At 36.9% G+C, this 26,777-nt stretch overlaps 2 protein-coding genes across 3 annotated transcripts in view; one reads left to right on the top strand and one right to left on the bottom strand.

Annotated features, from left to right (window-relative positions):
- The window catches only part of Hs6st (heparan sulfate 6-O-sulfotransferase), a 46,428-nt gene extending 20,291 nt beyond the window's left edge, over nt 1-26,137 (top strand). Inside the window, exons 4-6 of one of the 2 annotated variants that reach the window (XM_071693494.1) lie at nt 755-920; nt 3,928-4,130; nt 13,417-26,137. In XM_071693494.1, the coding sequence (XP_071549595.1) occupies nt 755-920; nt 3,928-4,130; nt 13,417-13,421 (374 nt within the window). In that variant the 3' untranslated portion in view covers nt 13,422-26,137. Of the gene's footprint in view, nt 1-754; nt 921-3,927 lie in introns of both variants that reach the window. The other variant, XM_071693485.1, reaches the window with a different exon arrangement.
- The window catches only part of Rala (Ras-like protein A), a 307,573-nt gene continuing 284,223 nt past the window's right edge, over nt 3,428-26,777 (bottom strand). Inside the window, exon 7 of the mRNA XM_071693528.1 lies at nt 3,428-3,649. Coding sequence (XP_071549629.1) covers nt 3,614-3,649 — 36 coding nt within the window. The 3' untranslated portion in view covers nt 3,428-3,613. The remainder of the gene's footprint in view (nt 3,650-26,777) is intronic.

Genomic DNA, 26,777 nt, shown 5'->3' on the forward strand with positions numbered 1-26,777 from the left:
TTGTATACCTTGTAGAGTGTACACATTAATGAAGTTATACATAAGTGATGAGGCATGTAATATCTTTTCCAGCTATGGCCAGAGAATGATAGTGACACCTATTAATGATTGAGGGAATAAGAATTTAGCTGGGAATTCATATGAGGGTGGGAACCATTAAATTGTCAGGTGATGATAATGGTAGTGAACCTTAAAAGTCAGTTGTCAATTTTATCAGCCTAAGAGTTATATTTTTGTAGTATGTTAATGGAGGCAGGAGATTAACTTACATGCTTTTAGGGTCTTTTGCTGTTGTGTTTGAAGATGTACTGTGGCCAGAAGGCTTGTCAGGGTTTCTGTAGGTGCCATTCATTTTAGATCTCTAATTGACTACGTGATGTAAAAAGAAAGCAGTAAATGAGTGGAAATTATGTAGAAAGAAAGCAGTAAGTGAGTGGAAATGGGCTTAGGTTGAATCAAGACTTGGATATAGTAACCAGCATGTGATTGTATTGTGAAAGAGGGGCAGGTATAGAAGAATGAGAGATGCCTTTACCAAACTGGTTGAAGGCAGTAATGTGTGATCCACACAGCTACTTAACAAAGCACATTTTGTCAAATATTGAGTGAATGGTTAACCATATGGCATCTTGTAAATATGACCATTTCTATGGGGTAGAGATTGCACAACAAAATAGTCATTGCCAACTACATAAACCTTAAAAGTTTCTCAACTAAGAATAAACTATGAGTAATTTTTGGGTTCTTGTCACAGATCTGTCGTTGGTCGGTTGCTACAACAGTTCAATGATGAAGCCTGAAGAAAGGGGCAAGACAATGCTTCTATCAGCGAAGAACAACTTGAAGAAGATGGCTTTTTTTGGCTTGACTGAGCACCAAGAAATCAGTCAATATTTGTTTGAAGAAACATTTAATCTTAAGTATGTTTTATTTTGTTGTATAGAAATGATACTGACCTAGGTTCTTTATTATTTCACTTATCATGTAAAAGAGAGATATTTCCTTCAGTTTTTGGTGCATACACATGACAACTAGAGAATGAGAGTGAGTGGATGTGGCCTTTTTTTCATCTGTTTCCTGGTGCTACCTCACTGATGCAGGGGATGGTGATGCTGTTTCCTGTAGGGCTGGGTGGTACTGGAAATGGATGAAGGCATGCATGTACAAATATGTTCATGCGTATATATGTACATCCCTGGGGATAGGGGAGAAAGAATACTTCCCACATATTCCCTGCGTGTTGTAGAAGGCGACTAAAAGGGGAGACTCCAGGGTGTCTCCAGGGTGGCTGGAAATCCCCCCGTCTCGTTTTTTTTAATTTTCCAAAAGAAGGAACAGAGAAGGGGGCCAGGGGAGGATGTTCCCTCAAAGGCCCAGTCCTCTGTTCTTAACACTACCTCGCTAATGCGGGAAATGGCGAATAGTATGAAAGAAAAGAAAGTATATATGTACATAAATGTATTTATATATGTACATGTTTATACGTATATGTATATACGTATATGTACATGTATATGCATGTGTGTATATGAGTGGATGGATCTTTCTTTGTCTGTTTCCTGGTGTTACCTCACTAAGGTGGGAAACAGTGATCAAGTATGATAATGATAAATATGCATACATTTTTTTCATACATATTCACCGTTTCCTGCATTAGCAAGGTAGCATTAAGAACAGAGGACTGAGCCTTAGAGGGAATATTCACACTTGGCCCATCCACTCATACACATATGTATATCTATATACATAAATGCCCATATAGGCACATATACATATCAACATATACATACAGAAGCATACACATATACAGACATATATATATATACGCATGTACATATTCATACTTGCTTACCTTCATCCATTCCCATAGCTACCCCGCCTCGCAGGAAATTGCATTGCTGCCCCCACTTCAGCGAGGTAGTGCTAGGATAAGGGAGAAAGAATGCTTCCCATGCTTTCCTTGCATGTCGTAGAAGGCAACTAAAAGGGATGGGAGCGGGGAGCTGGAAATCTTCCCCTCCAGTTTTACTTTTCCTAGAGAAGGAACAGAGAAGGGGGGCCCTAGTGTATGATTTGATATTGGCCAGAGTTGCAATGCTGCGTACACAATTTTTCAAACAATCTCAAGATGAAACCAATAAATCTCATGATTCTCAATTTTGCAAAGTTCAGTTCACTGGTTCCATGTGTAAATATAGCTTTAGGGACTTGAGACCCAAATGCAACACCAAATATTGCTCTAAAAGTTAACCATTAAAAAACAAGAGAAATCTTCCATAGATTTATGATGTTCATCATCAAGAAAGACTACTGATTATTCATGTATTCAGAAGAATAATGGAGAAAATTGCTGTTAGAGATGGAAGTGTTATCTAGCACATAAACAATAGTAATATCTTCATACTTATTCTTCATTTTTTCAACACTTCTTAGTAGACTCTTGCATAATGCATGAACTAATAATTATTTAGATATTTACAAAAATAATGGAGAGAATGGGTCGTAGGTGGAAGAGCTATTGAGCTAGGAAAACAAATACTTAGAGACCAGCACGCACTGCAAAACTTTTAAATTACATTCAGTAAATGTTTTGGTAGTTGTATTTTTCATATATTTTTTTCTTAGATAGTCCTCCTGAGTCGATTATTCCCTAACTTGTGAACATGATGATTATCTACACATTAAGAAAAATACAGGAGAAAGTGATTGGTAGAGATTTAATTGATGTCTAACTCACTAATGTTAGGAAATGCCTCAACTTCAAAACATTCATTCCCCAGTGCCAGGCAACAATTTGAGTTGGGTTGGATAACATGGACTGTGCATTGATGACACATGTATATCACTGGTGCAGTCCGTGAATGAAAATCCAAACATACACACTCCCCACTTCCCCAGTGTTTTGTTTATACATTGCTCATGACTAGATGATATAGACACAAAAATGATTGAAAAGGTGCAGAAATTTTGTGGTAGTAATGGGTGCGAGCGATCATTTACCAGGGCAATCATTGTCAGGGAATTGGTGGTGCTAAGGGCATTTATAGTATCATGTATGTTGTTTATCAAGTGTAAAAATTTTGAAAATGGTACTGCAGTTCATGGCAATACAAATCAATCACTCTGATGAGAAATTGTTTGCTAGCAGTGAACAGCTCTTTGAGAGATGAAGGAATATGTCAGCCAGAGGACATTACATGAATGCATGCAAGAAACTTGTTAAAAAGATGTATCGAATATCTTTATAAGAGTGGTCAGTAGACATGGTTAATGCACACAGCATACATAAATGTAAGATGTTGTATGGTGATAGAAAATATTCAAGAGATAAGACCCCATGAGTGTAGAACTTTTTCCCTCATACAGTACAAATACATAGTTGCAGAGAGACAGACCTCCTTTATTCTTTCATTAGTACACATACACTGAGTAGAGGATAAACTGTTCTGCTACCCTCAGCATTGACATCTATGTTCACATAGGCATGCGTGTCCACACCATGGTCAAGTTTTACATCAGCCATGTAACTTCATATGCAGATGTATATTTGATTGCTTCAGCATCCCATCCTGACTTAGATTTTGTACCTCAGAGGTGGAATTCGTAATCGGCATTATCCAGCATCCACAGCATAAATGCTTTCTGTTATCTGCAAAACAACAAACAGCCATGATTACTGAACATAACAATGATGCACATGCATGTCAGAACATTTACTCATACCAGTATATTTTCTGTTCCATACATATTCACTGTATCCTTCATAGTGAGGTAGCACCAGGAACAGACAAAGAATGACCTTATTTGCTCACATACACTCTCCAACTGTCATATGTAATGCACCAAAACAGAAGCCCCCATATCCACAGTATATATTTTGCATAATCAAACTTCCATCAGTTTAACTGTAAATTGGTGTCTTTTCAGATTCAGAGTTCGATTCAATCAGTACAACCAAACCATATCAGACATGGCAATCCAGGAAATTGATTCAGAAACCCTTAAGCACATAGAAGAGCTGAACAGCTTAGATATTGAGCTTTATGAATATGCTGAAGAACTGCTTCAGAAACGCTTCAAGAAATTATCTTCACAGGACACGCACTTTAAGGATCATTTTGAGAATATGGGTAAGAGTAAATTTTCTTGGAATGATATTGAACAAGAAGAATAAGAATATGTGTCAGTATTGTGAACCTAACATTTCATAAGTCAGAGATTATGTTACCAGTTCCATATTAATCTATGTGCAAATTAGATTAAGATTTTAAGGTCATAATTTACTGTTATTAATATATTCTTGACATCCAAGGTTAAATTTTACCTGCAAGACAATCTTAACTTTTCTATTATTGAGACATACATTGCACAGTCCATTGAAAGGCTTGGAATTAGTATTTTTACATGTTTATTTAAACATTTGGAGAAACCTATTCACTTTCACATGGATGTGCATATTTGGATACTAATTCCTACATCAGTGTGACAAGGGCGCGCGCACGCGCACACACACACACACACACACACATGTACATGTATATGTGCAGTATATGCATATTCAGGTCATGCACACAAGAATAGTAATTGTGTTAACCGAGGGACGTACATGCTTCACATAACACAGACTGTAATTGAGATAAGAATTTCTTCAGACTTAATTATCATGACATAATTATTGCAGTTATAGCACTGTAGATGTGAAGAAATACGTTACTGTGCTGCCAAAAGGTTTGATGCAGATGTACACAAAGAAACCTCCTCAGAAGGAATTCACTGTGTATAAGAGCATGTTATTGGCACATTACTTTAAGTGTGGATCTAGAGGATATATACCTCAGGGCCTGTTATGATCACATAATGTTTTTCCAGATCATATTTGCTCATCTGATACTATTTTCAGTTAGGGCTTTCATTAGTTTTTAGATAAGGTGATATTTTGAAATGAAGCAGGTGGGGAAGTGTCACAAGAGTTAGATTTAGAGGAACTCTGCTTCCTCCTTTTTTCTTTTTAATGAACTGTTTTCATGTGGATTTTTATTTATTTCAGTCATCTAAGGATTTTCTTTTATGATAGATGGGGAGTTCATAGTTTTTGAAAGTATATCATTGATTATCTTTTACTTGAGAGCCCGTGCCTATCGAATATCTTTCACTTTAGAGCCTTTGCACCATACTCTAACAATTATTTCTGTAGTATAATTACTTCATAAAGTTAGGTCCCAGAGCTACAAGTCTTGCTATCTTATAAAACTGATGGACCATAGTTATAATAATCAAAACATTGTGCAATTTTGTGTGAAGCCCCTTTTGACAGAAGCTTTCTGCACTATTAAATGATTTTGAAGTGATAAAGGTAGGAAAATGGGAAGATATAGGATTATATTTGTGAAAATGGTGGTGTTACAGATAAGTAAGTGAAAATGTGTAGTAATCATGGAGGCAGTTAATGGTAAACATGATATGCAGTAGAGACAGTATTTTTGGTATGTAATTTTATTCTCTGTAGTTGTAATTACAGATATGCTATTTTACATAAAAGTATGAAACAATGCAGGGCTTGAAGTATCAAAGGCTATTTGATGTTGCCTGTATCTCATCCAGTAATGATCTTGATAGAATTTGCTGTTTGTTTTACCCTCAGTACATTTGTTTGTGGGTGTATGATCTGTGTGATGACTTGATTGTGAATACATACCTGTTTCTTATAAGTAGGGAATTATATTTTCTTATCTTTACCTCTTTTGTATCATACTTTTAAGTTTTGCCTTACTATATTTTGAAGTTATTGATGTTATCAGCATTTACTGTTTCTTCACCAATCATATTCCATTTGTCCACCATTTTTAGATATTTTTCTGATTCCTTATGCATAGGTTCATGTTTTGTGCAGTATTAGATTGGTCTGCTGTTCCAAATAACTGCTCGGTTTATATGACATTTATTTAGTTTAAGGACAGTATTAGATTGGTCTGCTGTTCCAAATAACTGCTCGGTTTATATGCCATTTATTTAGTTAAGAAACCTGAAAGTTTTAAATTACTTCCCTTTTCTTCCCTCCTCTGAAGCTGATAAGGCTCCTTGAGCCTTAGGTCCCTTACTTCAGGCACAATTATTTTTAGAGGCTCAAGTTGCAGACTAAAGTCCACATCAAGCTGGGTCTTAATTGAAGTTAGAGAGTTTAATGGAAGGGGTAAAAAAGAGACAAGGAAAAGTATTCACAGATTTGAGGAAGTGAAAAATCTATGTTTTAAAACACACTTATTGGGAAAGATATGAAAAGGTAGAGTTCCAAAGCTTCAAGGTATAAGGAAAGAAACTTATCAAAATAGCCCACCCTTGAGTTGCCAGTGGTCACAAAGTAATCATGTGGCATAGCAGTTTGCTAAGTAATGCATGGTTTAACTAGTGGTGGGGCACACAAGCAGCCAGCTCTTGGGAGCAAAAACATTTAGAGGACTAGCTCTTAATAACAAATCTCAGTGTAGTTTTCAATGAAATTGTTCATGCTTGAAAAACCTGCTTGATTTCTTTTATGATATAATCAACATGTATGATGAAAATAAAACAGTTGATGTCATCTGTTTAGATTTTCAAAAAGTATTCAATAAGGTTTCACATCAAAGTTACTATCAGAAGTGTTACGCCATATTTTTTCATATTTTGCTTTGGTGGGTGAGAAATTGGTTGAGTGGCTCTGAACAAAGAGTTGTGATTAATGGTCAAGCCTCATGATAGATATAACAAGTGGCATGCCACAGGGATCAGTTTCAGGACTGGTTCTCTTTCTCATGTATAATAGTGATATTGATTATGGGCTGTATTGCAAGATATCAAAGTTTGTTGATTCTAAGCTGGGAAATAAATCTACAAATGAATTTGAACATCTGCAGCTTTAGAGGGACAAACGACACTGATAGGCTGGGCTAATAGGTGGCAAATGAATATTGATATCAGTTTGTGCAAAGTTTTACATTTCAATAGTAATGATGAAAAATAAGATAAAGTTTGAATTCTGTTGAGCTGCAAAAAGTATGAGGAAAGAGACTTGGTTGTACTAATCTCCAGTGACATAAAGCCAAATAAGCTATGCAGAGAAGCAAACAAGATATTTTGATTCATTGGTAAGGCTTTGAAACATAAGTCTAAAGGAATCATCCTTACTCTTTACAGTTTACTGGTGTATCCCCATCTTGAATGGTGTTTTCAGTTTTGGTCACTTTGCATGAAAAAAGATATAAACATAATGTAGAGAGTACAGCATTAAGCTACCATGATGATTCCTGGAGAAACAAATCCAGTGACAACCAACTAAATGACTTGAATTTATTTAGCTTAAGAAAGAGGTCGGAAGGTGATGTAATACAGGTATTCAAGATCATCAAAGGCTTTGATAATCTTGATCTAACAAGCTGTTTAAGACTTGATTCATCTGATTTCACTTTTAGTTATGGATAAAACTCATGGGCCAATTTTTACTTCGAACAAGGGAAATTACTTTTCCTTTAATAGGATTGTTAACATTTGGATTGATTTACCAGTTAAGAGTGGTTGAAAGCAGCACTATAGATACATTTGATAATAGAATTGTTGAATATTTTGCATCAAGTCCAGAACTAACATGATTTGCACAATTTAGTCACATTGACAGTTGGCAGGATTTATTCTTTGAATGATCTGTATGCCTTCTAACTTTTACCACAAAGGAACCCAGTGGTCTGTTGCTGTCTTGAATTCCTTGATATTCCTTCATATAATCCAAGATCTCACCTCTCAGTAATCCAGGGACTTCTGCAGCTCCAAGGCTGCACCTCACCAGAGGTGACTCATCACTCTTGGTGTAACCTCTTGTAGGTGGAGCTTGTTAACACCTGTTCTTCCTGACTTACGTATATGACTTAGTTACTCGCCTGCCTACCAACTTAGAATGAGTTTTTGGCAGGAAGCTAGGATTAGTATAGTGCTCACCACATGTTTTGCAAGATGGATAATACTGTTCCTTTCCACCACTGCATACCTTGAACACGTGTCAATCTCAGGTTCATCAGTTACTGATCTCAACCATGTATCACTCTTTTAAATGTTTTTGTAGTTATTCCGTGTAGTTTTTTTTTATATCTCCTGGTATTACATAGAACAATCTTTCTTACTACTAAACTAGACCCTCACATATTTCTGTCTGACATCTTTTTGGCATAGATGGGACAACAGTCTCATGAAAGAAATTTTCTTTCCAAAGGAATCTACTTTTCCTTGTTGCTAGAAGTAGTGCTGCCTATAGAAAGAGGTCCAGACTAACACCTGGACTTTTTCATAGAAACTGGTGCTGGAATGATTATGAATTAAATAAAGTAAAAGATGCAAACCCAAGACTCATCCCTACTGGGTAATCTAATATAGGGTGAAAGTTCACATCTTAAAAAACATTTCATATTTTCCCTTTTGCATGGGTAATTTTTGGTCCATTAAAGATGCCTTCTTATACCTATCTGGATGTATACATTTTTGTCAGCTCCCCATGGAAGATGGTTTCAAATGCCTTTTGGGATTCCAAGAGCACAACCCATTTCCTCCTCCAATGTTTAAGCTTATACATACATTTTCCTAAATTCATAGGGGTCGTAGGGTAATTAGATGAAGATGAATAATTGAAATAAAGTCCAACCACATGTTATGAATGTTATCTTCCTTTTAGATTTTATGCATGCAAAGTACACACATGCGGATGAGACACAGCCAAAGAAGACATTGATATGATTATATAAATGATTATCATTTAGGTGAAAATAAGCTGCTGGAGTCAGTATGTGTTAACATCATTTTAAACCTGTCACCAAAGTCATACCATCTGGTGGCAGATTCAAGAGATAAACTGCTGAAGTTGGTGGCTGAGTTTGAAAGAGTGTGTGAAAGGAGGAAGTTGAGAGTGAATAAGATAAAAGCAAGAGTATTTGGTTCAGCAGGGTAAAGAGACAGGTTAGTTGGGGTGAGAGTTTGAGTGGAGAAAGTTTGGAGGAGCTGAAATGTGTTTTAGATACCTGAGAGTGGACATAACAGCAAATAGAACCATGGAAGCAGAAATGAGACATAGGTTGGATAAGGGGCAACCATTCTAGGAGCTCTGAAGAATGTGTGGAAAGAAAGTTTTTTATGGGAGAGCAAAAATGGGTAAGTTTAGAGGTGTAGTAGTCTCATCAATGTTGTAAGGAATGCGAGGCATGGGTTATAGATAAGTATTTGCAGAGGAGGGTGGAAGTGTTTGAAATACAGAACTTATTGTAGAGAGTAGAAAATATACTTTTATGAAAGTTTGAATGCAAAAATACATCAAAAGTAATAAATGAAAATTGCAACTCATAGAAAATGCAGAAATTCTATTTCACTCTCAGCTACAGGCTTGTGGAATTATTATTGATTCTGGAGGAAGGTGCCACACAGAGCCATGAGTTTGTATCCATTACCACAAGTGAAGTCAGGTGAATCAAGATTTAGGTAAAATCAAGATTTAGGTAGATTATTATTAGATCAAGATTATTGAATTCTTTGATAATTCCAGATGTATGTATTAGATTGATTCATAATATTTTTTTTTCTAACTTAGATATAATTAAGTCATTTAATTGGAATCATAGGATTTGTTTCTCAATCCAGGAATCATCTTGGTAGCTTGATGCTGTACTATTTCTTTTTTTTCTATGCCTTTTTTGAATAGGGTGACCAAACCAAAATTGACACCACATTCATGATGGGGATACACTAATAAATTGTAAAGAGTGAGGATGATTTCCTTAGATTTAGATTTGAAAGTAGTACTCATGAATCCAAGAATTTTGATCACCCCTTTTTACAGCTTCCTTTCAATGCTTACTAGGCTTTAAGTCACCAGAGATAATTTTGCTTAAGTCTTTTACCAAATTTGCCTTTTGTAGATCGATAAAATTCATACTGTTGCTTGCCTTCTTGGTTTTACTATTAATACACTAAACTATGCAATAATCAAATCTGAAATTCACGTACCATCTGCAAGCCCAATCTATCAGTTTCTCAAAGTCTGTTTGAAGTTGCTGATGTACAGTTTCAGTTTTAGATTTATTTCCCAGCTGAGAATCATTTATAAAGTGGTGGTCCTCCATATGATTAACAGTTTTGTCTTGAATGATGGTTTGCACAAGTTTTCTGAGTACTGATATTAAGCTCATTGAGCAGTGATCTCCAGGCAGTGACTTATTACACTTTTATGAATATCAGTGTTCCACAGGAAAGTTCCATTTCTCATGAACTTTCATTGTAGGATATGACTTACTATCCATTCATTGCTGATTGTATATCTTCAGCTTTTATATCATTATGTTTGAGAGCTTTTTCCTCTCTTAGCAATGAAACTGGAATTTGTAACATGAGTTGTGTCTATTCTATCTATCTGTATCCTTGATGCCTGTTCCTTTCTGGAACTCCCTTAAGGGGCTGGCCATGGCATTAGTATCTCCATAACTAGTGCACTGCCGCATCTTAGTATTTCGTGCCTAACCCTTAGCAGGCCACTGGCAGAGGGCAAGTCTAGCACAGTGTTTGCAGAGGCTCCTACCTAATGTTTCTACCACCACTTTGCCAAAAGGCAGGGCTAGCACATAGCATTCACCACAGGAAAATCTAGAGTTACTAAGAATAAGCTGCGTGAGTTGAGTGTTGTTAAGTGTTATGTGTGACAAGGAGAGATTCTATGTTTGTGGACTGAATGGCAGTAGTCCATGTGTCAGTGTCTTCAAGCATGAACATGGATGCAAAAAAAATTTAAGATCTTTGCCGTAGCTTCATTGTCTGCAGGCTATTCACCTTTTACCATAATTAATGGACCATTTGATTAGGTATTGATCCTAATACTTCTAGTATAACTACAAAACTCCATAGGGTTACTTTTGCTATTTTCAACAATATAAGCATTATATTGATGTATACTATCACGTATACATACCTATACATTTCACCATATACATATATATATATACATACAGAGACATATACATATATACACATGTACATATTCATATATGATGCCTTCATCCATCCACATCACCACCCCACCACACATGAAATGGTACCCTCCTCCCCCTGCGCGCACACGAGGTAGTGCTACGAAAAGACAACAAAGGCCACGTTCATTCACACTCAGTCTCTAGCTGTCATGTGTAATGCACCAAAACCACAGCTCCCTTTCCACATCCAGGCCCTACAAAACTTTCCAGGGTTTACCCCAGATGCTTCACATGCCTTGGTTCATTCCATTGACAGCACGACCCAGGTATACCCACATACACATGTATATACATACATGTCCACACATGCACATATACATACCTACACATTTCAACTTATATGTATACATACACAGACATATACATATATATATACACATGTACATAATTGATACTTGCTGCCTTTAATCTTTCCTGTCGCCACCCTGCCACACATGAAATGACACCCCCCCCCTCCCCCCTCATGCATGCGAGGTAGCGCTAGGAAAAGACAACAAAGGCCGCATTCATTCACACTCAGTCTCTAGCTGTCATGTATAATGCACCGAAACCACCTAGCCTGAGCCAGGTACCCTTTTTATCAACCAACCCCAAGTGGTGGATGAACAGCTTAGCTGTGTTGACTGTGGACTGACTGCTGCGACAGGATTCAAACCTATGTTCTTTATCCCGGGCGGCCCATAATTGCATTGTGGTCAGGGATTCACGTCACTTAGGTACCATTATGTTAAAATCTCCCAATATTATCAAATCATGTTAACTACAAATTTCTACTAATTGATCATGAAGTCTTCTCTCTAACTCTGATGTTTATTTAGATGGGACAGGGGGAGGGCTATAAACTACTTTCAGTGTTATATTTCCATAAAGCTTATCTCTAATTTCTACAAAAATGAAGTAGATATTTTCAATGGCTGTGACAATTTTTATCACAGGGCTAATATGAGCTTTATTGAGTTTTATTTTACAAAATTATTCTGTATCATATAGCTTGTGGAAAAAGGGATGTAGACAGTAAGTTCTTTGGCCAACAAAGTTGTAAATTAGGTTTCTTCACAATACTTTTTGATAAGATAAGGGCTGTGAAAATTTTCTTGTCTTTACTGGTAAAAGGGTACCAATTATTACTTCTTTTATCATAGGATGATGCCATCAACCTTTACTCTGTATATCTGTTAGTCTCTTCAGCAGCTTAAACACAAGTTCATTATCAGGGAAACTGGAGAAATACTTTAACATTCTCTGATGCTCATCAAATGTATAATTGATAGTATTGATGCCATCAAAAGGAAATGTATGGGTGGCCACAGTAAGAGATAAGGATTTCTTTATTTTTATGTACTCTATAAGCATCCACTGGACTAAAGGAGTCAGATTATGTTTCCTCATCAGATGAACTTTCATCTTCACTTGTGTTACTGGCCAGCTCCCCTGTGTCTCCATAATCATTACTCTTATGTTTATCATCACTCATTATATTAGGAGAGAAAAAAGGAGTGGAAAAGCAAAAAGAGATGAGCCAGATAGTAGGCTTCTCTGCATTACCCTCAGAATCATTTGATTTCATCAAATGTGTAAATGGGAGGACATCTGTACTTATTGAACTGGTTACACTTATTGTGAATGTGGTGAATAACAAGAACACAAGTGAACATATTTCCTCAGTCGTAGGGATACAAATCAATTTGTATTTTGCTATGATTTAGGTAAAATACTGTGTGCATGAAAAGTACATGAATACTTCAGATATTATTAAAAGAAGAATGTTCCTTTAGACATTGAAAAAAATGTTGGTGAAATATTTTTTTTTTTTTTGTCCTATCTGTCTTAAATTTAGGCACAATGTTTTGAGTCAAGGCAACCTACCCTAACGTTAAAGTTTCATAAGTCTGAAACAGTGCAGTTCAAAGAATCGGTCATAACCTTGCTGTAAAGGTGAGTGATGTCCATAACACAGGTAAAAAAATGTCTTCAACATGCTGAAGAAATTTATTTTCAAATGGAGGTATGTTTGGAAGGGTAAAATAAAAGACTGGGTTAGAAAGGTAGTTGATTAGAGCTTGTCAAGTCATTACTGTGTGTGTGTGGTTTGTCAGTGTCATATTTGTGGGGTTAGGAGAGATCTGTGAATATATATTGCTACAGTGTGAAGCAGGGGTAAATTTTTTGTTTCTCTTTTAAGGTTGGTAGGTGGTTATGGTTGCTTGGTGTCAGGTGTTTAGTGCTGTTGCAAGGAATTGGGTGCCAAACACATTAAAGTGAGTTTTTAGTGAAATTTTGTTTTGTTGTGCAGATGTTGAGTGTTTGTAGTCAATAGGCAGCCAGTGATCGATCTGAGGGCTTTGTTTTATGTGATTTTCAGTTTTGTTATGTTTGCTTTTAACAGGGTGAATGACAAGGCTGGAGAAGATCAAGCAGAAGGTAATAGAATTTAAATTTTAAGTGAAGGGCCAGAGTTAAGAGGAAACAATGGCTGCCAGATGAAAATGATAGCAACTTTCAAGTTTCGGAATCAGTTTCACAGTACTAAAAATAAACTTCTTTGATATAGGATCCACGTAGATAGAGAGCAAAACGAAAACTTAGCAAGAAATAACTCAGAAAGATATGAAGAGATACTTTTACAGGAACACAGTGATGGATGAATTGAGCAGATTAGATAAGAAACTAAGTGGAGAGTGTCAAAAAGCTGGAAAAGTACACACACAAACACATATTCAAAGATATGTGTGTGTGTTGTGAAGACATGCTTATATTTGATACAACGTATTTACTTTGGTTGGATGAGCTGCATATAGCCTCTTACCTCACTTATACACATATTCAACCTATGTTCAGTCTGTTAAAGTGAAATATGAACTTTTACATTATCACAAGCACTTAAAGTTGCTCACAGTGCACACTAAATTGATTCATCATATGAGACCAAAGTCTTCCTTCACACTACCTTCACACAAGCATATTGAAATGGAGTCATTACATGTTTAGCAGTGGCAAGAAATGATAAAAAAGGGCCAGAAAAGAGAGATATGGAACAGTGGAAAATGTGAAAAGCTAAAGATGATAGGGATGTGCTTCAGAAAAGATATAGACAGCACAGTGACCAGGCAGCCTTTGAAAGGCATGATAAAGCAAAAAACTAATACAATTCCTTTATAAAGGAAGAAAGAGGAGCAGCAGAATTTTGAAAGTAAAAATGTAGATAAGGCAAATGAAAGTCCAGAATCATTTCATGTATACATCAAGTTCAGATTATCAGCTCAAGAACAGATAAACAGATAGAAGAAATCAGGTGAAAGCATATTGAAGGTAAAGAAAAATGCAAAAGCTAAATGCAGAATTTCAAAATATTTTCTTGGTGGAGGATAACTATTGACCACTGTGACAGTATGGAATAGGGAAGGCACCATGCAAAGCATTGAATTTTTTTATGAGACATTAAGATACTGAAGGATCTTAATATGTTTAAGATGCATGAACTGGATGAAATCTCTCCAAGTATGCTCTAGTATTGTGCTATACACCTTAGAGACAGTTTGATGTTTTCTTGAAATAAATGGAAGAAGGACCAGTGCCAAGAAATGGAAGAAGACAAGGATATATCATATCCCTTAAGTAAAACATCGAAGCACAATCCTATACATTAAGTGATCATTGCCTATATATAAGTAGAAATAACAAGAACAGTTGAATGATAACTTGCAAAGGAGAATCACTGAAGTTGAAGGCAGCATAGTCTTAGAAAAAACAAAAGAGTTGGTATTTAACACTGTTCCACGAGGAGGTTAGTAAGGAAACTAAATTCTCAGATAGGCCTTAAATGGGACTTCTTGCAATGGCTTAAAAATTATCTGAGCAGAATGGAATAAAGTGTGTTAGAGGTCTCTCTTCACCCTGGGTTGGAGTAATCAAGAGCAGTGATATTTCTACTGTATATATTTGATTTGTTGTACAGCATGGAATTATACCTAGATATGCTTGCAAATGTTGCTAAAGTCATGAGGAAAGGTTGAGAATGTTAGGGACTGTGATAACCTACAAAGAGATTTTGACAGGCATCATTGTTGAGGGGTGTATGACTGATGATTATCAGCATGATCAATTGCAAAGTTTTGAAGATGGAACCAAACCTAATTGCAACTACCATCAAACATCTTACAGGGCACAATTGTGTGATAAGGAGTTGGGGTTGACACAGTGCCCATCCTACTGCCAGAATGTCATATTAGGAAAATTGCTAAAGAAATGAGGTATGTGGTTGGGAAAATTAAAGCTACATTTGATATAATAAAATGAAGAGATGTTTAGTAACTTATTCATCTTATAAATTATTCCTTGAGTAGGCTGTGGATGAGGAGTGTGGTCACTCCACTCAAAGAAACATGTAAAAGTGAAACAGTCACTTCACTAGACAAAGCATATACAACTGATAGTCATTTTGCAAGCCAAGAACCTCTACTTCAGTGATTTCAACATTCACCATTGGGAATGGCTGAATTCCTCTTATACGGATGGTGGGGGGGATTGAAGCCTTCATGTTCTCCATTCTCAGTGATTTACAGCAAATAGTCTCACAAACTACCCATATTCCTAACTGCTGTGACCACTTTCCCAATATTCTGGATTTTTTTTTATCTCTAGTGCATCCTGCTTTAAATACACAATCTCGCCCCCAGTTGGTTCATCTGATCACACTCTTATAAATGTATCTATTCTAATGGTACCTCCACCTCCAGCAGCTCCTTCTAAGCATAAATACTGGCACCTGAACAAAGCTGACTGGAATAACTTTTGTAACTTCTTTTCTGACTTTCCGAGGGTAAATTACTACATCTTATGTGGTGGTGCTTCTGTCTCCATCAAATGCGTAGCAGAGGTTATTCTTGCAGGAATGGAAGCATTTGTCCCCTCTTCATCCAGTCCATGGTTCAAGCATTCCTGTTCTGAGGCCATTCAGGCAAGTGATCAGGCATATCAGGCTTGGAAAAACTCTCCTTCCTCTCTCCCATTCAGCTTTTATCAATGCCCATAATTGCTGCAAACACATTATCCATGAGGCGAAGCATTCCTTTGTTCAAAGGTAGTACGATAACCTTTCCTCATCAGCCACTGATAGGTCTTTTTGGTCTTTAGTTAAGGGCATCTCTAACTACTTCTGTCAGTCTATCTTCCCTTCACTTTTACACTCTGATGGTATTATAGTTGTCTCTCCTGTAGACAAAGCAGCTCTCTTTGGTTCCCATTTCTCCTGTAACTCCACCTTGGTTGACCCTAACACTCCTTCATCACCTGATGCTTTTCTTATTATTCCTATCCCCTTCCTGTAATCTCTTTTTGGACTGTCTGAAAAGTGCTTCTTTCTCTGGACACAAGCAAGGCTTATGGTCCTGATGGCATCCATCCCATGTACTGAAAGAGTGTGCTTCTGAACTTGCACCTGTGCTTACTCATCTGTTTCGTTTCTTTTTAAAAACCAAAACTCTTCCTTCTCCTTGAAAGCATGCATTGATACATCCCATTCCTAAGAAGGGTGACCGTTCTCAACCCTCAATCTATCGTCCTATTGCTTTGACATCTACCACTTCCAAAGTCTTTGAATCTATCCTCAACTCCAATATCCTTAAACATTTCAGAAATAAGTCTTGTCTCGGATCACCAGTATGGCTGCATTTTCGGGAATGTCGTTGAAAATGTATTTCATGGCCGAAGGGTAAAAGTGCACTGGTTCATTGCAGGAAATCATATACAAACCTACCAGAAAGATTTTGATGGGATGCTTCAACTCATACATTATAAGCTTTTAGGAGAAATTGAAAAATTTAGCACCTACAGACAAGTGCTTGAAGTTTTAGTTACACTGTTGTGATAGTTTACATCGAACCTCTTAGGAAACATTATGACATAGGACACAATTTCCCTCTTATTGGCACATTTTTTCGTCTTACAGTAGTGTGGCAACTTTCGAGAGGCATCTCATAAAATCTCAAGTAGCCATGTGAGTTTTGATTGATAATAGCCAAAAATAAGGATGTTTAACCTGACCAGCTTATTTTGAGCCAATACAATATGGATGCAATGAGTTAGCATAGAAGTTATAAAAACCTAGGCGCCTTCATAAAATGAAAAGGAGACCTGGCAACTTATATAGATGGCTGATTGGGCAGGCTTGAAATATGAATACCTAGTAATATTGTGGTTTCTGAAATGCATGACTCGAGATGTCTTCGCATTCACAGGTTGGGTTGATTGAATATTGTTGTAAGTGGGGAAATACAAGAAAGATGTAATAGTGGATTTTATACAATATTTTTTGTAGCCCTGAGTACAGTACTTGAAAATCTAGGGAGGCTTTATAATGATGATAGTGGGTTCTATGGAATTGTTTGAGTCCTGAATACAGTAAGTGAAAATCCAGGGCAATAGAAAGCAGCAATCAGAAAAAATCCTGCCTTAGGTTCTTTAAACTCACTAAGCTCACAGTCACCAAAAGTATTCATTTTATACAGAATATTTTAAATGTTTTTATCGAGGATGTAAGGCATGTGTATGTGTAGGACGAGAGGAAAGTGATTGGTTCTCACTGAATGTAGGTTTGCGGCAGGGGTGTGTGATGTCTCCATGGTTGTTTAATTTGTTTATGGATGGGGTTGTTAGGGAGGTGAATGCAAGAGTTTTGGAAAGAGGGGAAGTATGAAGTCTGTTGGGGATGAGAGAGCTTGGGAAATGAGTCAGTTGTTGTTTGCTGATGATACAGCGCTGGTGGCTGATTCATGTGAGAAACTGCAGAAGCTGGTGACTGAGTTTGGTAAAGTGTGTGAAAGAAGAAAGTTAAGAGTAAATGTGAATAAGAGCAAGGTTATTAGGTACAGTAGGGTTGAGGGTCAAGTCAATTGGGAGGTAAGTTTGAATGGAGAAAAACTGGAGGAAGTAAAGTGTTTTAGATATCTGGGAGTGGATCTGGCAGTGGATGGAACCATGGAAGTGGATCATAGGGTGGGGGAGGGGGTGAAAATTCTGGGAGCCTTGAAGAATGTGTGGAAGTCGAGAACATTATCTCGGAAAGCAAAAATGGGTATGTTTGAAGGAATAGTGGTTCCAACAATGTTGTATGGTTGCGAGGCGTGGGCTATGGATAGAGTTGTGCGCACGAGGATGGATGTGCTGGAAATGAGATGTTTGAGGACAACGTGTGGTGTGAGGTAGTTTGATCAAGTAAGTAACGTAAGGGTGAGAGAGATGTGTGGAAATAAAAAGAGCTTGGTTGAGAGAGCAGAAGAGGGTGTTTTGAAATGGTTTGGGCACATGGAGAGAATGAGTGAGGAAAGATTGACCAAGAGGATATATGTGTCGGAGGTGGAGGGAACGAGGAGAAGTGGGAGACCAAATTGGAGATGGAAAGATGGAGTGAATATGCAGGAGGGTGAAAGGAGGCCAAGGAATAGAGTGAATTGGATCGAGGTGGTATACCGGGGTTGACGTGCTGTCAGTGGATTGAATCAGGGCATGTGAAGAGTCTGGGGTAAACCATGGAAAGCTGTGTAGGTATGTATATTTGCGTGTGTGGACGTATGTATATTCATGTGTATGGGGGTGGGTTGGGCCATTTCTTTTGTCTGTTTCCTTGTGCTACCTCGCAAACGCGGGAGACAGCGGCAAAAAAAAAAAAAAAAATTAAATGTCATTTTTGACAATTTCTTCATCTTTGGTACATTGTTTCAAAATAGATTTTGGCACTCTTAACTTGTAAGAATCATTCTTTACACTATATGCATTCCATTACATAGATTTTTTTTAATTTCATAAGTGTTTCATTAAGGATAGTTAGTTTTGTTTGTTTATTAAAGGAAAAATCTTTCTGTATATATCTGAAACATTAACTTTATTGATTACTAGAACTTGTTTGTTTTGGCCACTGAATTATTCCATTAGTGAATTCCATGAAGCTGTTTTTTACTCTATAGTTAAGCAAAATCCTATTGTCCTTATGTATTGGCACTGAGTTGCACTACGGTAATGATTATAAGAGTACTGTACATTAAAACCAGTGATATGTACACAGGTAAACTGAGACATTGCTATCAGTATGGTGCATTGCATTTTAGAATTCTACAATTCCCCTTTGAGAACTGAAATGTTGCAATTGAATATCAAAGATAATTTTAAAGTGCTTCTCATATTGAGAATTCTCAAAAGCTTAGAAGTAAATTAATTTTTTGTGCTCAGTTTGTGCATCATCACCTTGAAAATGCCCAACCCTGATCAAAGACTTAATATAAAAAAAATATGTTATACTTTACTCATAAACATGTTGCAAGCTGTGAATTAGCAATGTCAATACAGTGTTGTGGAGCACTGACTTTAATTATGGACCAAATGTAGTCCCAGCGGTTGATATGAGTTAGGAGGATGATGTATATATTGCTGTATTGTTAGGGTCTTAATCAGATCAAGCTACTTGAGGCTTTTGAAGGCCAGACTTTGATAGCTTATGTGCATTTATGATAAAGTAATAGAGAAAAACGAGGAATAGTCAAGCAAAAATGATTCATGATGAAAAAGTTTTACTCAATACCAGACTGTGATAACTTTTTGCAGCTGCATTGTACTTTTGACATACAATGATTTAGCTTTATAACATGCATAAAATTGCCAATATTTATATGCTATTTTAGTAAAATATAAAAAATGCTACAGTACTTTAGAAATTACAAAATGGGTAAATATTCGTCTTGAAGATTTTATCCATACCTAAAGGTCAAGCTTTTGTTCTTTTGAGTAATTTTGTTTCTTATGAGACTAGTTTATTAGTTAGCATATAAACGTACTGCATTGCAATAATATGGAAAAACAGCACGCATGATGAGTATTATTGTTATTATTTTTTTCTCATACATATTCGCCAGTTCCCACATTAGCGAGGTAGCATCAAGAACAGAGGACTGAGCCTGAGAGGGAAAATCCTCACTTGGCCCTTCTCTGTTCCTTCTTTTAGAAAAGCAAGAAAAAAAAATGAGGGGAGGATTTCCAACCCCATACTCCAAACTTTGATGTTATACAGGGAATACAAAGGAAGTATTCTTTCTCCTCTATACGTGGGGATATTATTATTATTATTATTATTATTATTATTATTATTATTATTATTATTATTATTATTATTATTATTTTCACTGCTTCTAACAACTTGCCTCCCACACCATATATTCTTAATACCTTCCACAGAGCATCTCTACCAACTCTATCATATGCCTTCTCCAGATCCATAAATGCTACATACAAATCAATTGCTTTTCTAAGTATTTCTCACATACATTCTTCAAAGCAAACACTTGATCCACACATCCTCTACCACTTCTGAAACCACACTGCTCTTCCCCAATCTGATGCTCTGTACATGCCTTCACCCTTTCAATTAATACCCTCCCATATAATTTACCAGGAATACTCAACAAACTTATACCTCTGTAATTTGAGCACTCACTCTTATCCCCTTTGCCTTTGTACAATGGCACTATGCACGCATTCCGCCAATCCTCAGGCACCTCACCATGAGTCATACATACATTAAATAACCTTACCAACCAGTCAACAATACAGTCACCCCCTTTTTTAATAAGTTCCACTGCAATACCATCCAAACCTGCTGCCTTGCCGGCTTTCATCTTCCGCAAAGCTTTTACTACCTCTTCTCTGTTTACCAAATCATTTTCCCTAACCCTCTCACTTTGCACACCACCTCGACCAAAACACCCTATATCTGCCACTCTATCATCAAACACATTCAACAAACCTTCAAAATACTCACTCCATCTCCTTCTCACATCACCACTACTTGTTATCACCTCCCCATTTGCGCCCTTCACTGAAGTTCCCATTTGCTCCCTTGTCTTACGCACTTTATTTACCTCCTTCCAGAACATCTTTTTATTCTCCCTAAAATTTAATGATACTCTCTCACCCCAACTCTCATTTGCCCTCTTTTTCACCCCTTGCACCTTTCTCTTGACCTCCTGTCTCTTTCTTTTATACATCCACTCAATTGCATTTTTTCCCTGCAAAAATCGAGGATGTAAGGCATGTGTACGTGTAGGAAGAGAGGAAAGTGATTGGTTCTCAGTGAATGTAGGTTTGCAGCAGGGGTGTGTGATGTCTCCATGGTTGTTTAATTTGTTTATGGATGGGGTTGTTAGGGAGGTGAATGCAAGAGTTTTGGAAAGAGGGGCAAGTATGAAGTCTGTTGTGGATGAGGGAGCTTGGGAAGTGAGTCAGTTGTTGTTCGCTGATGATACAGCGCTGGTGGCTGATTCATGTGAGAAACTGCAGAAGCTGGTGACTGAGTTTGGTAAAGTGTGTGAAAGAAGAAAGTTAAGAGTAAATGTGAATAAGAGCAAGGTTATTAGGTACAGTAGGGTTGAGGGTCAAGTCAATTGGGAGGTAAGTTTGAATGGAGAAAAACTGGAGGAAGTAAAGTGTTTTAGATATCTGGGAGTGGATCTGGCAGCGGATGGAACCATGGAAGCGGAAGTGAATCATAGGGTGGGAGAGGGGGCGAAAATCCTGGGAGCCTTGAAGAATGTGTGGAAGTCGAGAACATTATCTCAGAAAGCAAAAATGGGTATGTTTGAAGGAATAGTGGTTCCAACAATGTTGCATGGTTGCGAGGCGTGGGCTATGGATAGAGTTGTGCGCAGGAGGGTGGATGTGCTGGAAATGAGATGTTTGAGGACAATGTGTGGTGTGAGGTGGTTTGATCGAGTAAGTAATGTAAGGGTAAGAGAGATGTGTGGAAATAAAAAGAGCGTGGTTGAGAGAGCAGAAGAGGGTGTTTTGAAATGGTTTGGGCTCATGGAGAGAATGAGTGAGGAAAGATTGACCAAGAGGATATATGTGTCGGAGGTGGAGGGAACGAGAAGTGGGAGACCAAATTAGAGGTGGAAAGATGGAGTGAAAAAGATTTTGTGTGATCGGGGCCTGAACATGCAGGAGGATGAAAGGAGGGCAAGGAATAGAGTGAATTGGATCGATGTGGTATACCGGGGTTGACGTGCTGTTAGTGGATTGAATCAGGGCATGTGAAGCGTCTGGGGTAAACCATGGAAAGTTGTGTGGGGCCTGGATGTGGAAAGGGAGCTGTGGTTTCGGGCATTATTGCATGACAGCTAGAGGATGAGTGTGAACGAATGGGGCCTTTGTTGTCTTTTCCTAGTGCTACCTCGCACACATGAGGGGAGAGGGGGATAGTATTCCATGTGTGGCGAGGTGGCGATGGGAATGAATAAAGGCAGACAGTGTGAATTGTGTGCATGGGTATATATGTATGTGTCTGTGTGTGTATATATATGTGTACATTGAGATGTATAGGTATGTATATTTGCGTGTGTGGACATGTATATATGTACATTGTGTATGGGGGTGGGTTGGGCCATTTCTTTCGTCTGTTTCCTTGCGCTACCTCGCAAACGCGGGAGACATCGACAAAGCAAAATGAAATAGAATAATTATTATTATTATTGAACTTCAGGACATCTTCTATAAGGTCTTTTCATATCTGCAAGGCTATGTAACAATTACTAGTAGGAAAAAGATGAACTCCTTGGAGTAAGAAGTTCTTTGATGAGATTTTACTTTATTGGTACAACCTTGTTGAAGGTGTGACTTTTCACTCTCAGCATAATCACAAGCAGGCAGAGTCGGGGATGCCATATCTGCCCAGTGCATGGATAGATACTGTAATATTTATAACTGTAAGTAGAAGAGGAATCACAAAAAGGACCTGATGTTATGGGCCAAGTTATGTTTCCCATAATTAGTTCAGTAATTTAGATATTTTTTAGCTCCACTGACCAGATCTATTTTAATGGTTTTTCATCTGTACATATTCATCCATAATTCTTATATAATATATATCATAAGTATTTTCTCTCAAAAAATTTGTAATGACTTGTATCTTGTTGTAGTCTTATGATAGTGCTTATGGATTCCAGTCTTATTTAGCTTACTTCATGAAAAACTCCAAGACAGCTAGCTGAGCATGCAGCCATTAAAAGATAGTTGTAAAGAACATATGTATATAATTCTAGTGTATTTATGTGTTTAAGTGAATTTCAAATGAACCATGTGCTTCATTTAAACTTCTATCTGTCACAGTCTTCTTCAAATGGTGGCAAGTAGTTACTTCTAAACAGCAAGGCTTCAAACATTTGTTGGATTAGTCTTGTTACAGATTTTAACATTCACCAGACACTTGGACTTTGCACAATACCACCAAATAAAAACACATTTGTTACTTGTACTTGAGGAGTACATTTTTCAGAGAATCACAAGTAGAGTTAGTCATAAAAGTACAGCATAAAGAGTGAGCTATAGTGTGCATCTTCAGTTTTAGAAATGCTATGATATGAAATATGAAAGACCAGTCAGGCTAGGAATTTAACCAACAATTTTTTTGTTATTCATGCACATTGTTACACTGTTTTCCCTAATGTTATGACCTATTTCCTCAATGTGCTTTAGATAGAGTGTTATTGCTGGCTTTAATTTATAGTACACTGAAAGGTTTTGCTGATGATGGGAATCAGACAGACATAGTGCCTGACAGATGGGATTTATCCCTTTCTTGTGCTGTTCATTTTACCTAAAATGATAGCTGTGAAAGGTAGCCCAGTGTTGGTCATGAGGGGATCAGTGACAGCAAAGAAAGTGAAATACAAATGAGTGTGTGAAAGAGATATATAAATGAAATCAAGCTCTGAAGACAAAGCCTTCGTTTTAGAGTAATGCTATTTGAATGATTTTGCCTTTCCATGATAGACATGATATTCAAGAACATGACATCAGGTTCTGTTATTGTTATTTTAAGATATCCAAATGAGCACTGTAATCCAGGACCCATAGTATCAGTAATCAGAATGCATTCCTATAAACTACATTTTCTCATCACACTCTGTCTTATGTTACAATATAGTGTTGAACATCCTTGTTTTCCACATATCATGTGTTCATCTGATCTTCCTTTGGTTGTAAGTGATCCCACTGATGTTGTAATATGTAATGGGTAGATGTAATATTATGCACCATTTAATACATTACATTCATACAAACAAGGGAAAATTATATTCTTTTGACTGGTAACATGAAAACAACATGGTGATGATTATCATTACAAATGTATTGTGATATAACCCCAGGACCCCTTTTAAGGGGATCCTGCAGCTCCAAGGCTGTGCTACAATCAATAGCAGGGAAATGATGGACTCCCTTAATGTTAGAAGTTCTTCAGCAAGATTGTACTCCATTTGTCCTTTGGCAATTATACAAGCTTGCCAAAGGTGACTTTTCAATCACAGGGGTATGCTTGTGTAGGCAAAGTCTAGGAACACCACCATTTGGTTGATTTAACCTATATAACATGTTAGAGCATATGAGATGATCTTATGAAGACAATAGTATATTTATTGTTCTCTCTTTGCAGAAGTACAAATAACCTGCCTTTGTTCATGAATTCTAAGTTTGATATTATTAGAGATCTAAAAGATTGGAGGATAGCATTTTCAGCCTGACTGATCTTAGCTAACTTTGGGTTAATAGAGTGTCGTTGTGGTGTAGCAGATGTAGAGCAGTCACATTTCCCTGCATGCACTCGAACTCAGCTTGGAAAGCTCCCAATCTTTGATAGTAGGCACCAATGATTAAAATTACAGTTTAGTAATGAATGACATTGGTTATTTATTATAAAATTCCCTTATTGTTACCTGTTTTATATCTGTTAATGGGTTGCTGATTATTAGGAAAGGCCATTTTCATAATTTTACAGTTATCTGTATTTGAGACACATCTGGAAAGATATTTATTGACCATTCTATATGGATCAAATGATAAGTACAGATAACGAGATAACATTAGAAATGCAACACAGGATCTAAACCAAATGGAATGCAAAAATATCACACAAGGAAGGTAAGGGTGGTAGTGTGGAAAGAAATTGAATGCTGAGTCCATCCATACATGTTTCTCTGTGAGTCCTCAGTTGTAGATTGTATTGCCATATGTTTGCTGACTTAACTTCACAGAAGTACATTCATATTCAGGTTTTCAAATTAGAAATGATGTAAGGAGGATGTGGACTTGGACTTTATACGCCATATCTGTACTTTGTACACAGTTTCTATACTTACTTCATATTACATCCATTCTTACATTACTAATGTCTTATTGACTGCATCTTTATGTTATAGATGTTGATGCTTTGTGTTTTAGTTGAGAGGATATGTAGATCAATCAGGCAAATCAGATGACCTTTTTATGTGACCTGCATCTCACTAGCATTTGCTCTCAGAATGATTGGTCGTCATCACCATCAAGAGTTTGTAGTGACACATGAACCACTTACATGTAAATTCATTCCATATTTACTCTCATCCTCTTGCTACAAGAAATGAAAGATGAGGAAGACCACTTAAACAATTTTGCAGACTTCATTGTAAAGGCATTTCACTTGATTTTTTCTAAGGATTGAACCTCATCACCACCAAGGATTTACACTGATATGCCTGCAGCTTTATATGCAAATTTTTCATTACATATTTACTTTCATCTGTAAGAGGTGAGAAATAGGGAAGTGTATTATCCAGGTTAGATTGTCATAAGTGATATATGTTTTGTTTGTCATGCAATAGAAATGAACACTTTGTGAGTGCCATTCTTGGGACAAGCAATCTGCATCATGCTAAGAGTTAACTAAGACACATCTTCAGCTTTACTTGAATAATTCTATATATTACACTCATCCTCATGCCACAGGAGCTTATGGACAGGTATATTTTCAGGTTAAATTGTCTTGAGGTAATGTATGATGAGCTTTTTAAGTGACAAAGCATAAGAAGGGGATAATGTGGAGATGTATCTGGCATTTGGTATTATTGGGTGATTTTACATTTGCTATCATCATTTTTCAAGAGAGAGTTTCTGTGTCTCCATGGAAATGCCTCTTCAAGTTAATTCAGAATTGTGAAAGCATTGGTGTAGTTCACCTCTGTATGTAAGATGAGGTTGATATTTTTGGAACTATGGCTAGAGATTGTTCCAGTCATGAATTATATTCGCACAATTTATTTGTTCTTTCTTTTAGTGGTTTTCCTTTGATGTTTTGGTCTTTTGCTGTAGAAATAAGCAAAGTTGAAGTGTAAGAGTTTTCAGAAGTGCATAGCTTGACATCAGCTGTGATTTTGAGAATGTTGTAATATGATGTGTCTGTACCATCCCTTTGTAGAGAATCTGCCAACATTCCACAACCTCATTATTGTATGGCATTAATGCTCTATTTCTTGACAAGTTCCCAAATTCAGCCAGTGAGCATTCAAGGAGGCCAAGGTATGCCACACACAAAGTGTAATAAACATACAAACTTGTCAGGAGTCAGAGTCTTTGCAGGCAGTTACCATATATATTCTTTGCATGAACTTTTCCCTGCCAAGCCAAATCAAGGTGGTAAACATATTTGTTGTTTTCTTCTTACATAGGATGCTAATTTTCATGTCTTGTAGGACTTCTTTGACTGAGAAACAGTTTGAAGATTTGTCAAGTTGCATCATATTTGTATTATTTAAGATACTGTTTCTTTTTTTATTATTCTGATTCTGTTAAATATAGATTCATTAGTCTAGACTGCTTCAGTTTTATAGGCTAACACATTAAGAATTTGTTTTGTAAGGAAAATGTATGACAAATTCTCACATCACTGCTGTCTTG

Source organism: Panulirus ornatus, chromosome 4 (assembly GCF_036320965.1).
Source record: "Panulirus ornatus isolate Po-2019 chromosome 4, ASM3632096v1, whole genome shotgun sequence".
NCBI classification, from domain to species: Eukaryota; Metazoa; Arthropoda; class Malacostraca; order Decapoda; family Palinuridae; genus Panulirus; species Panulirus ornatus.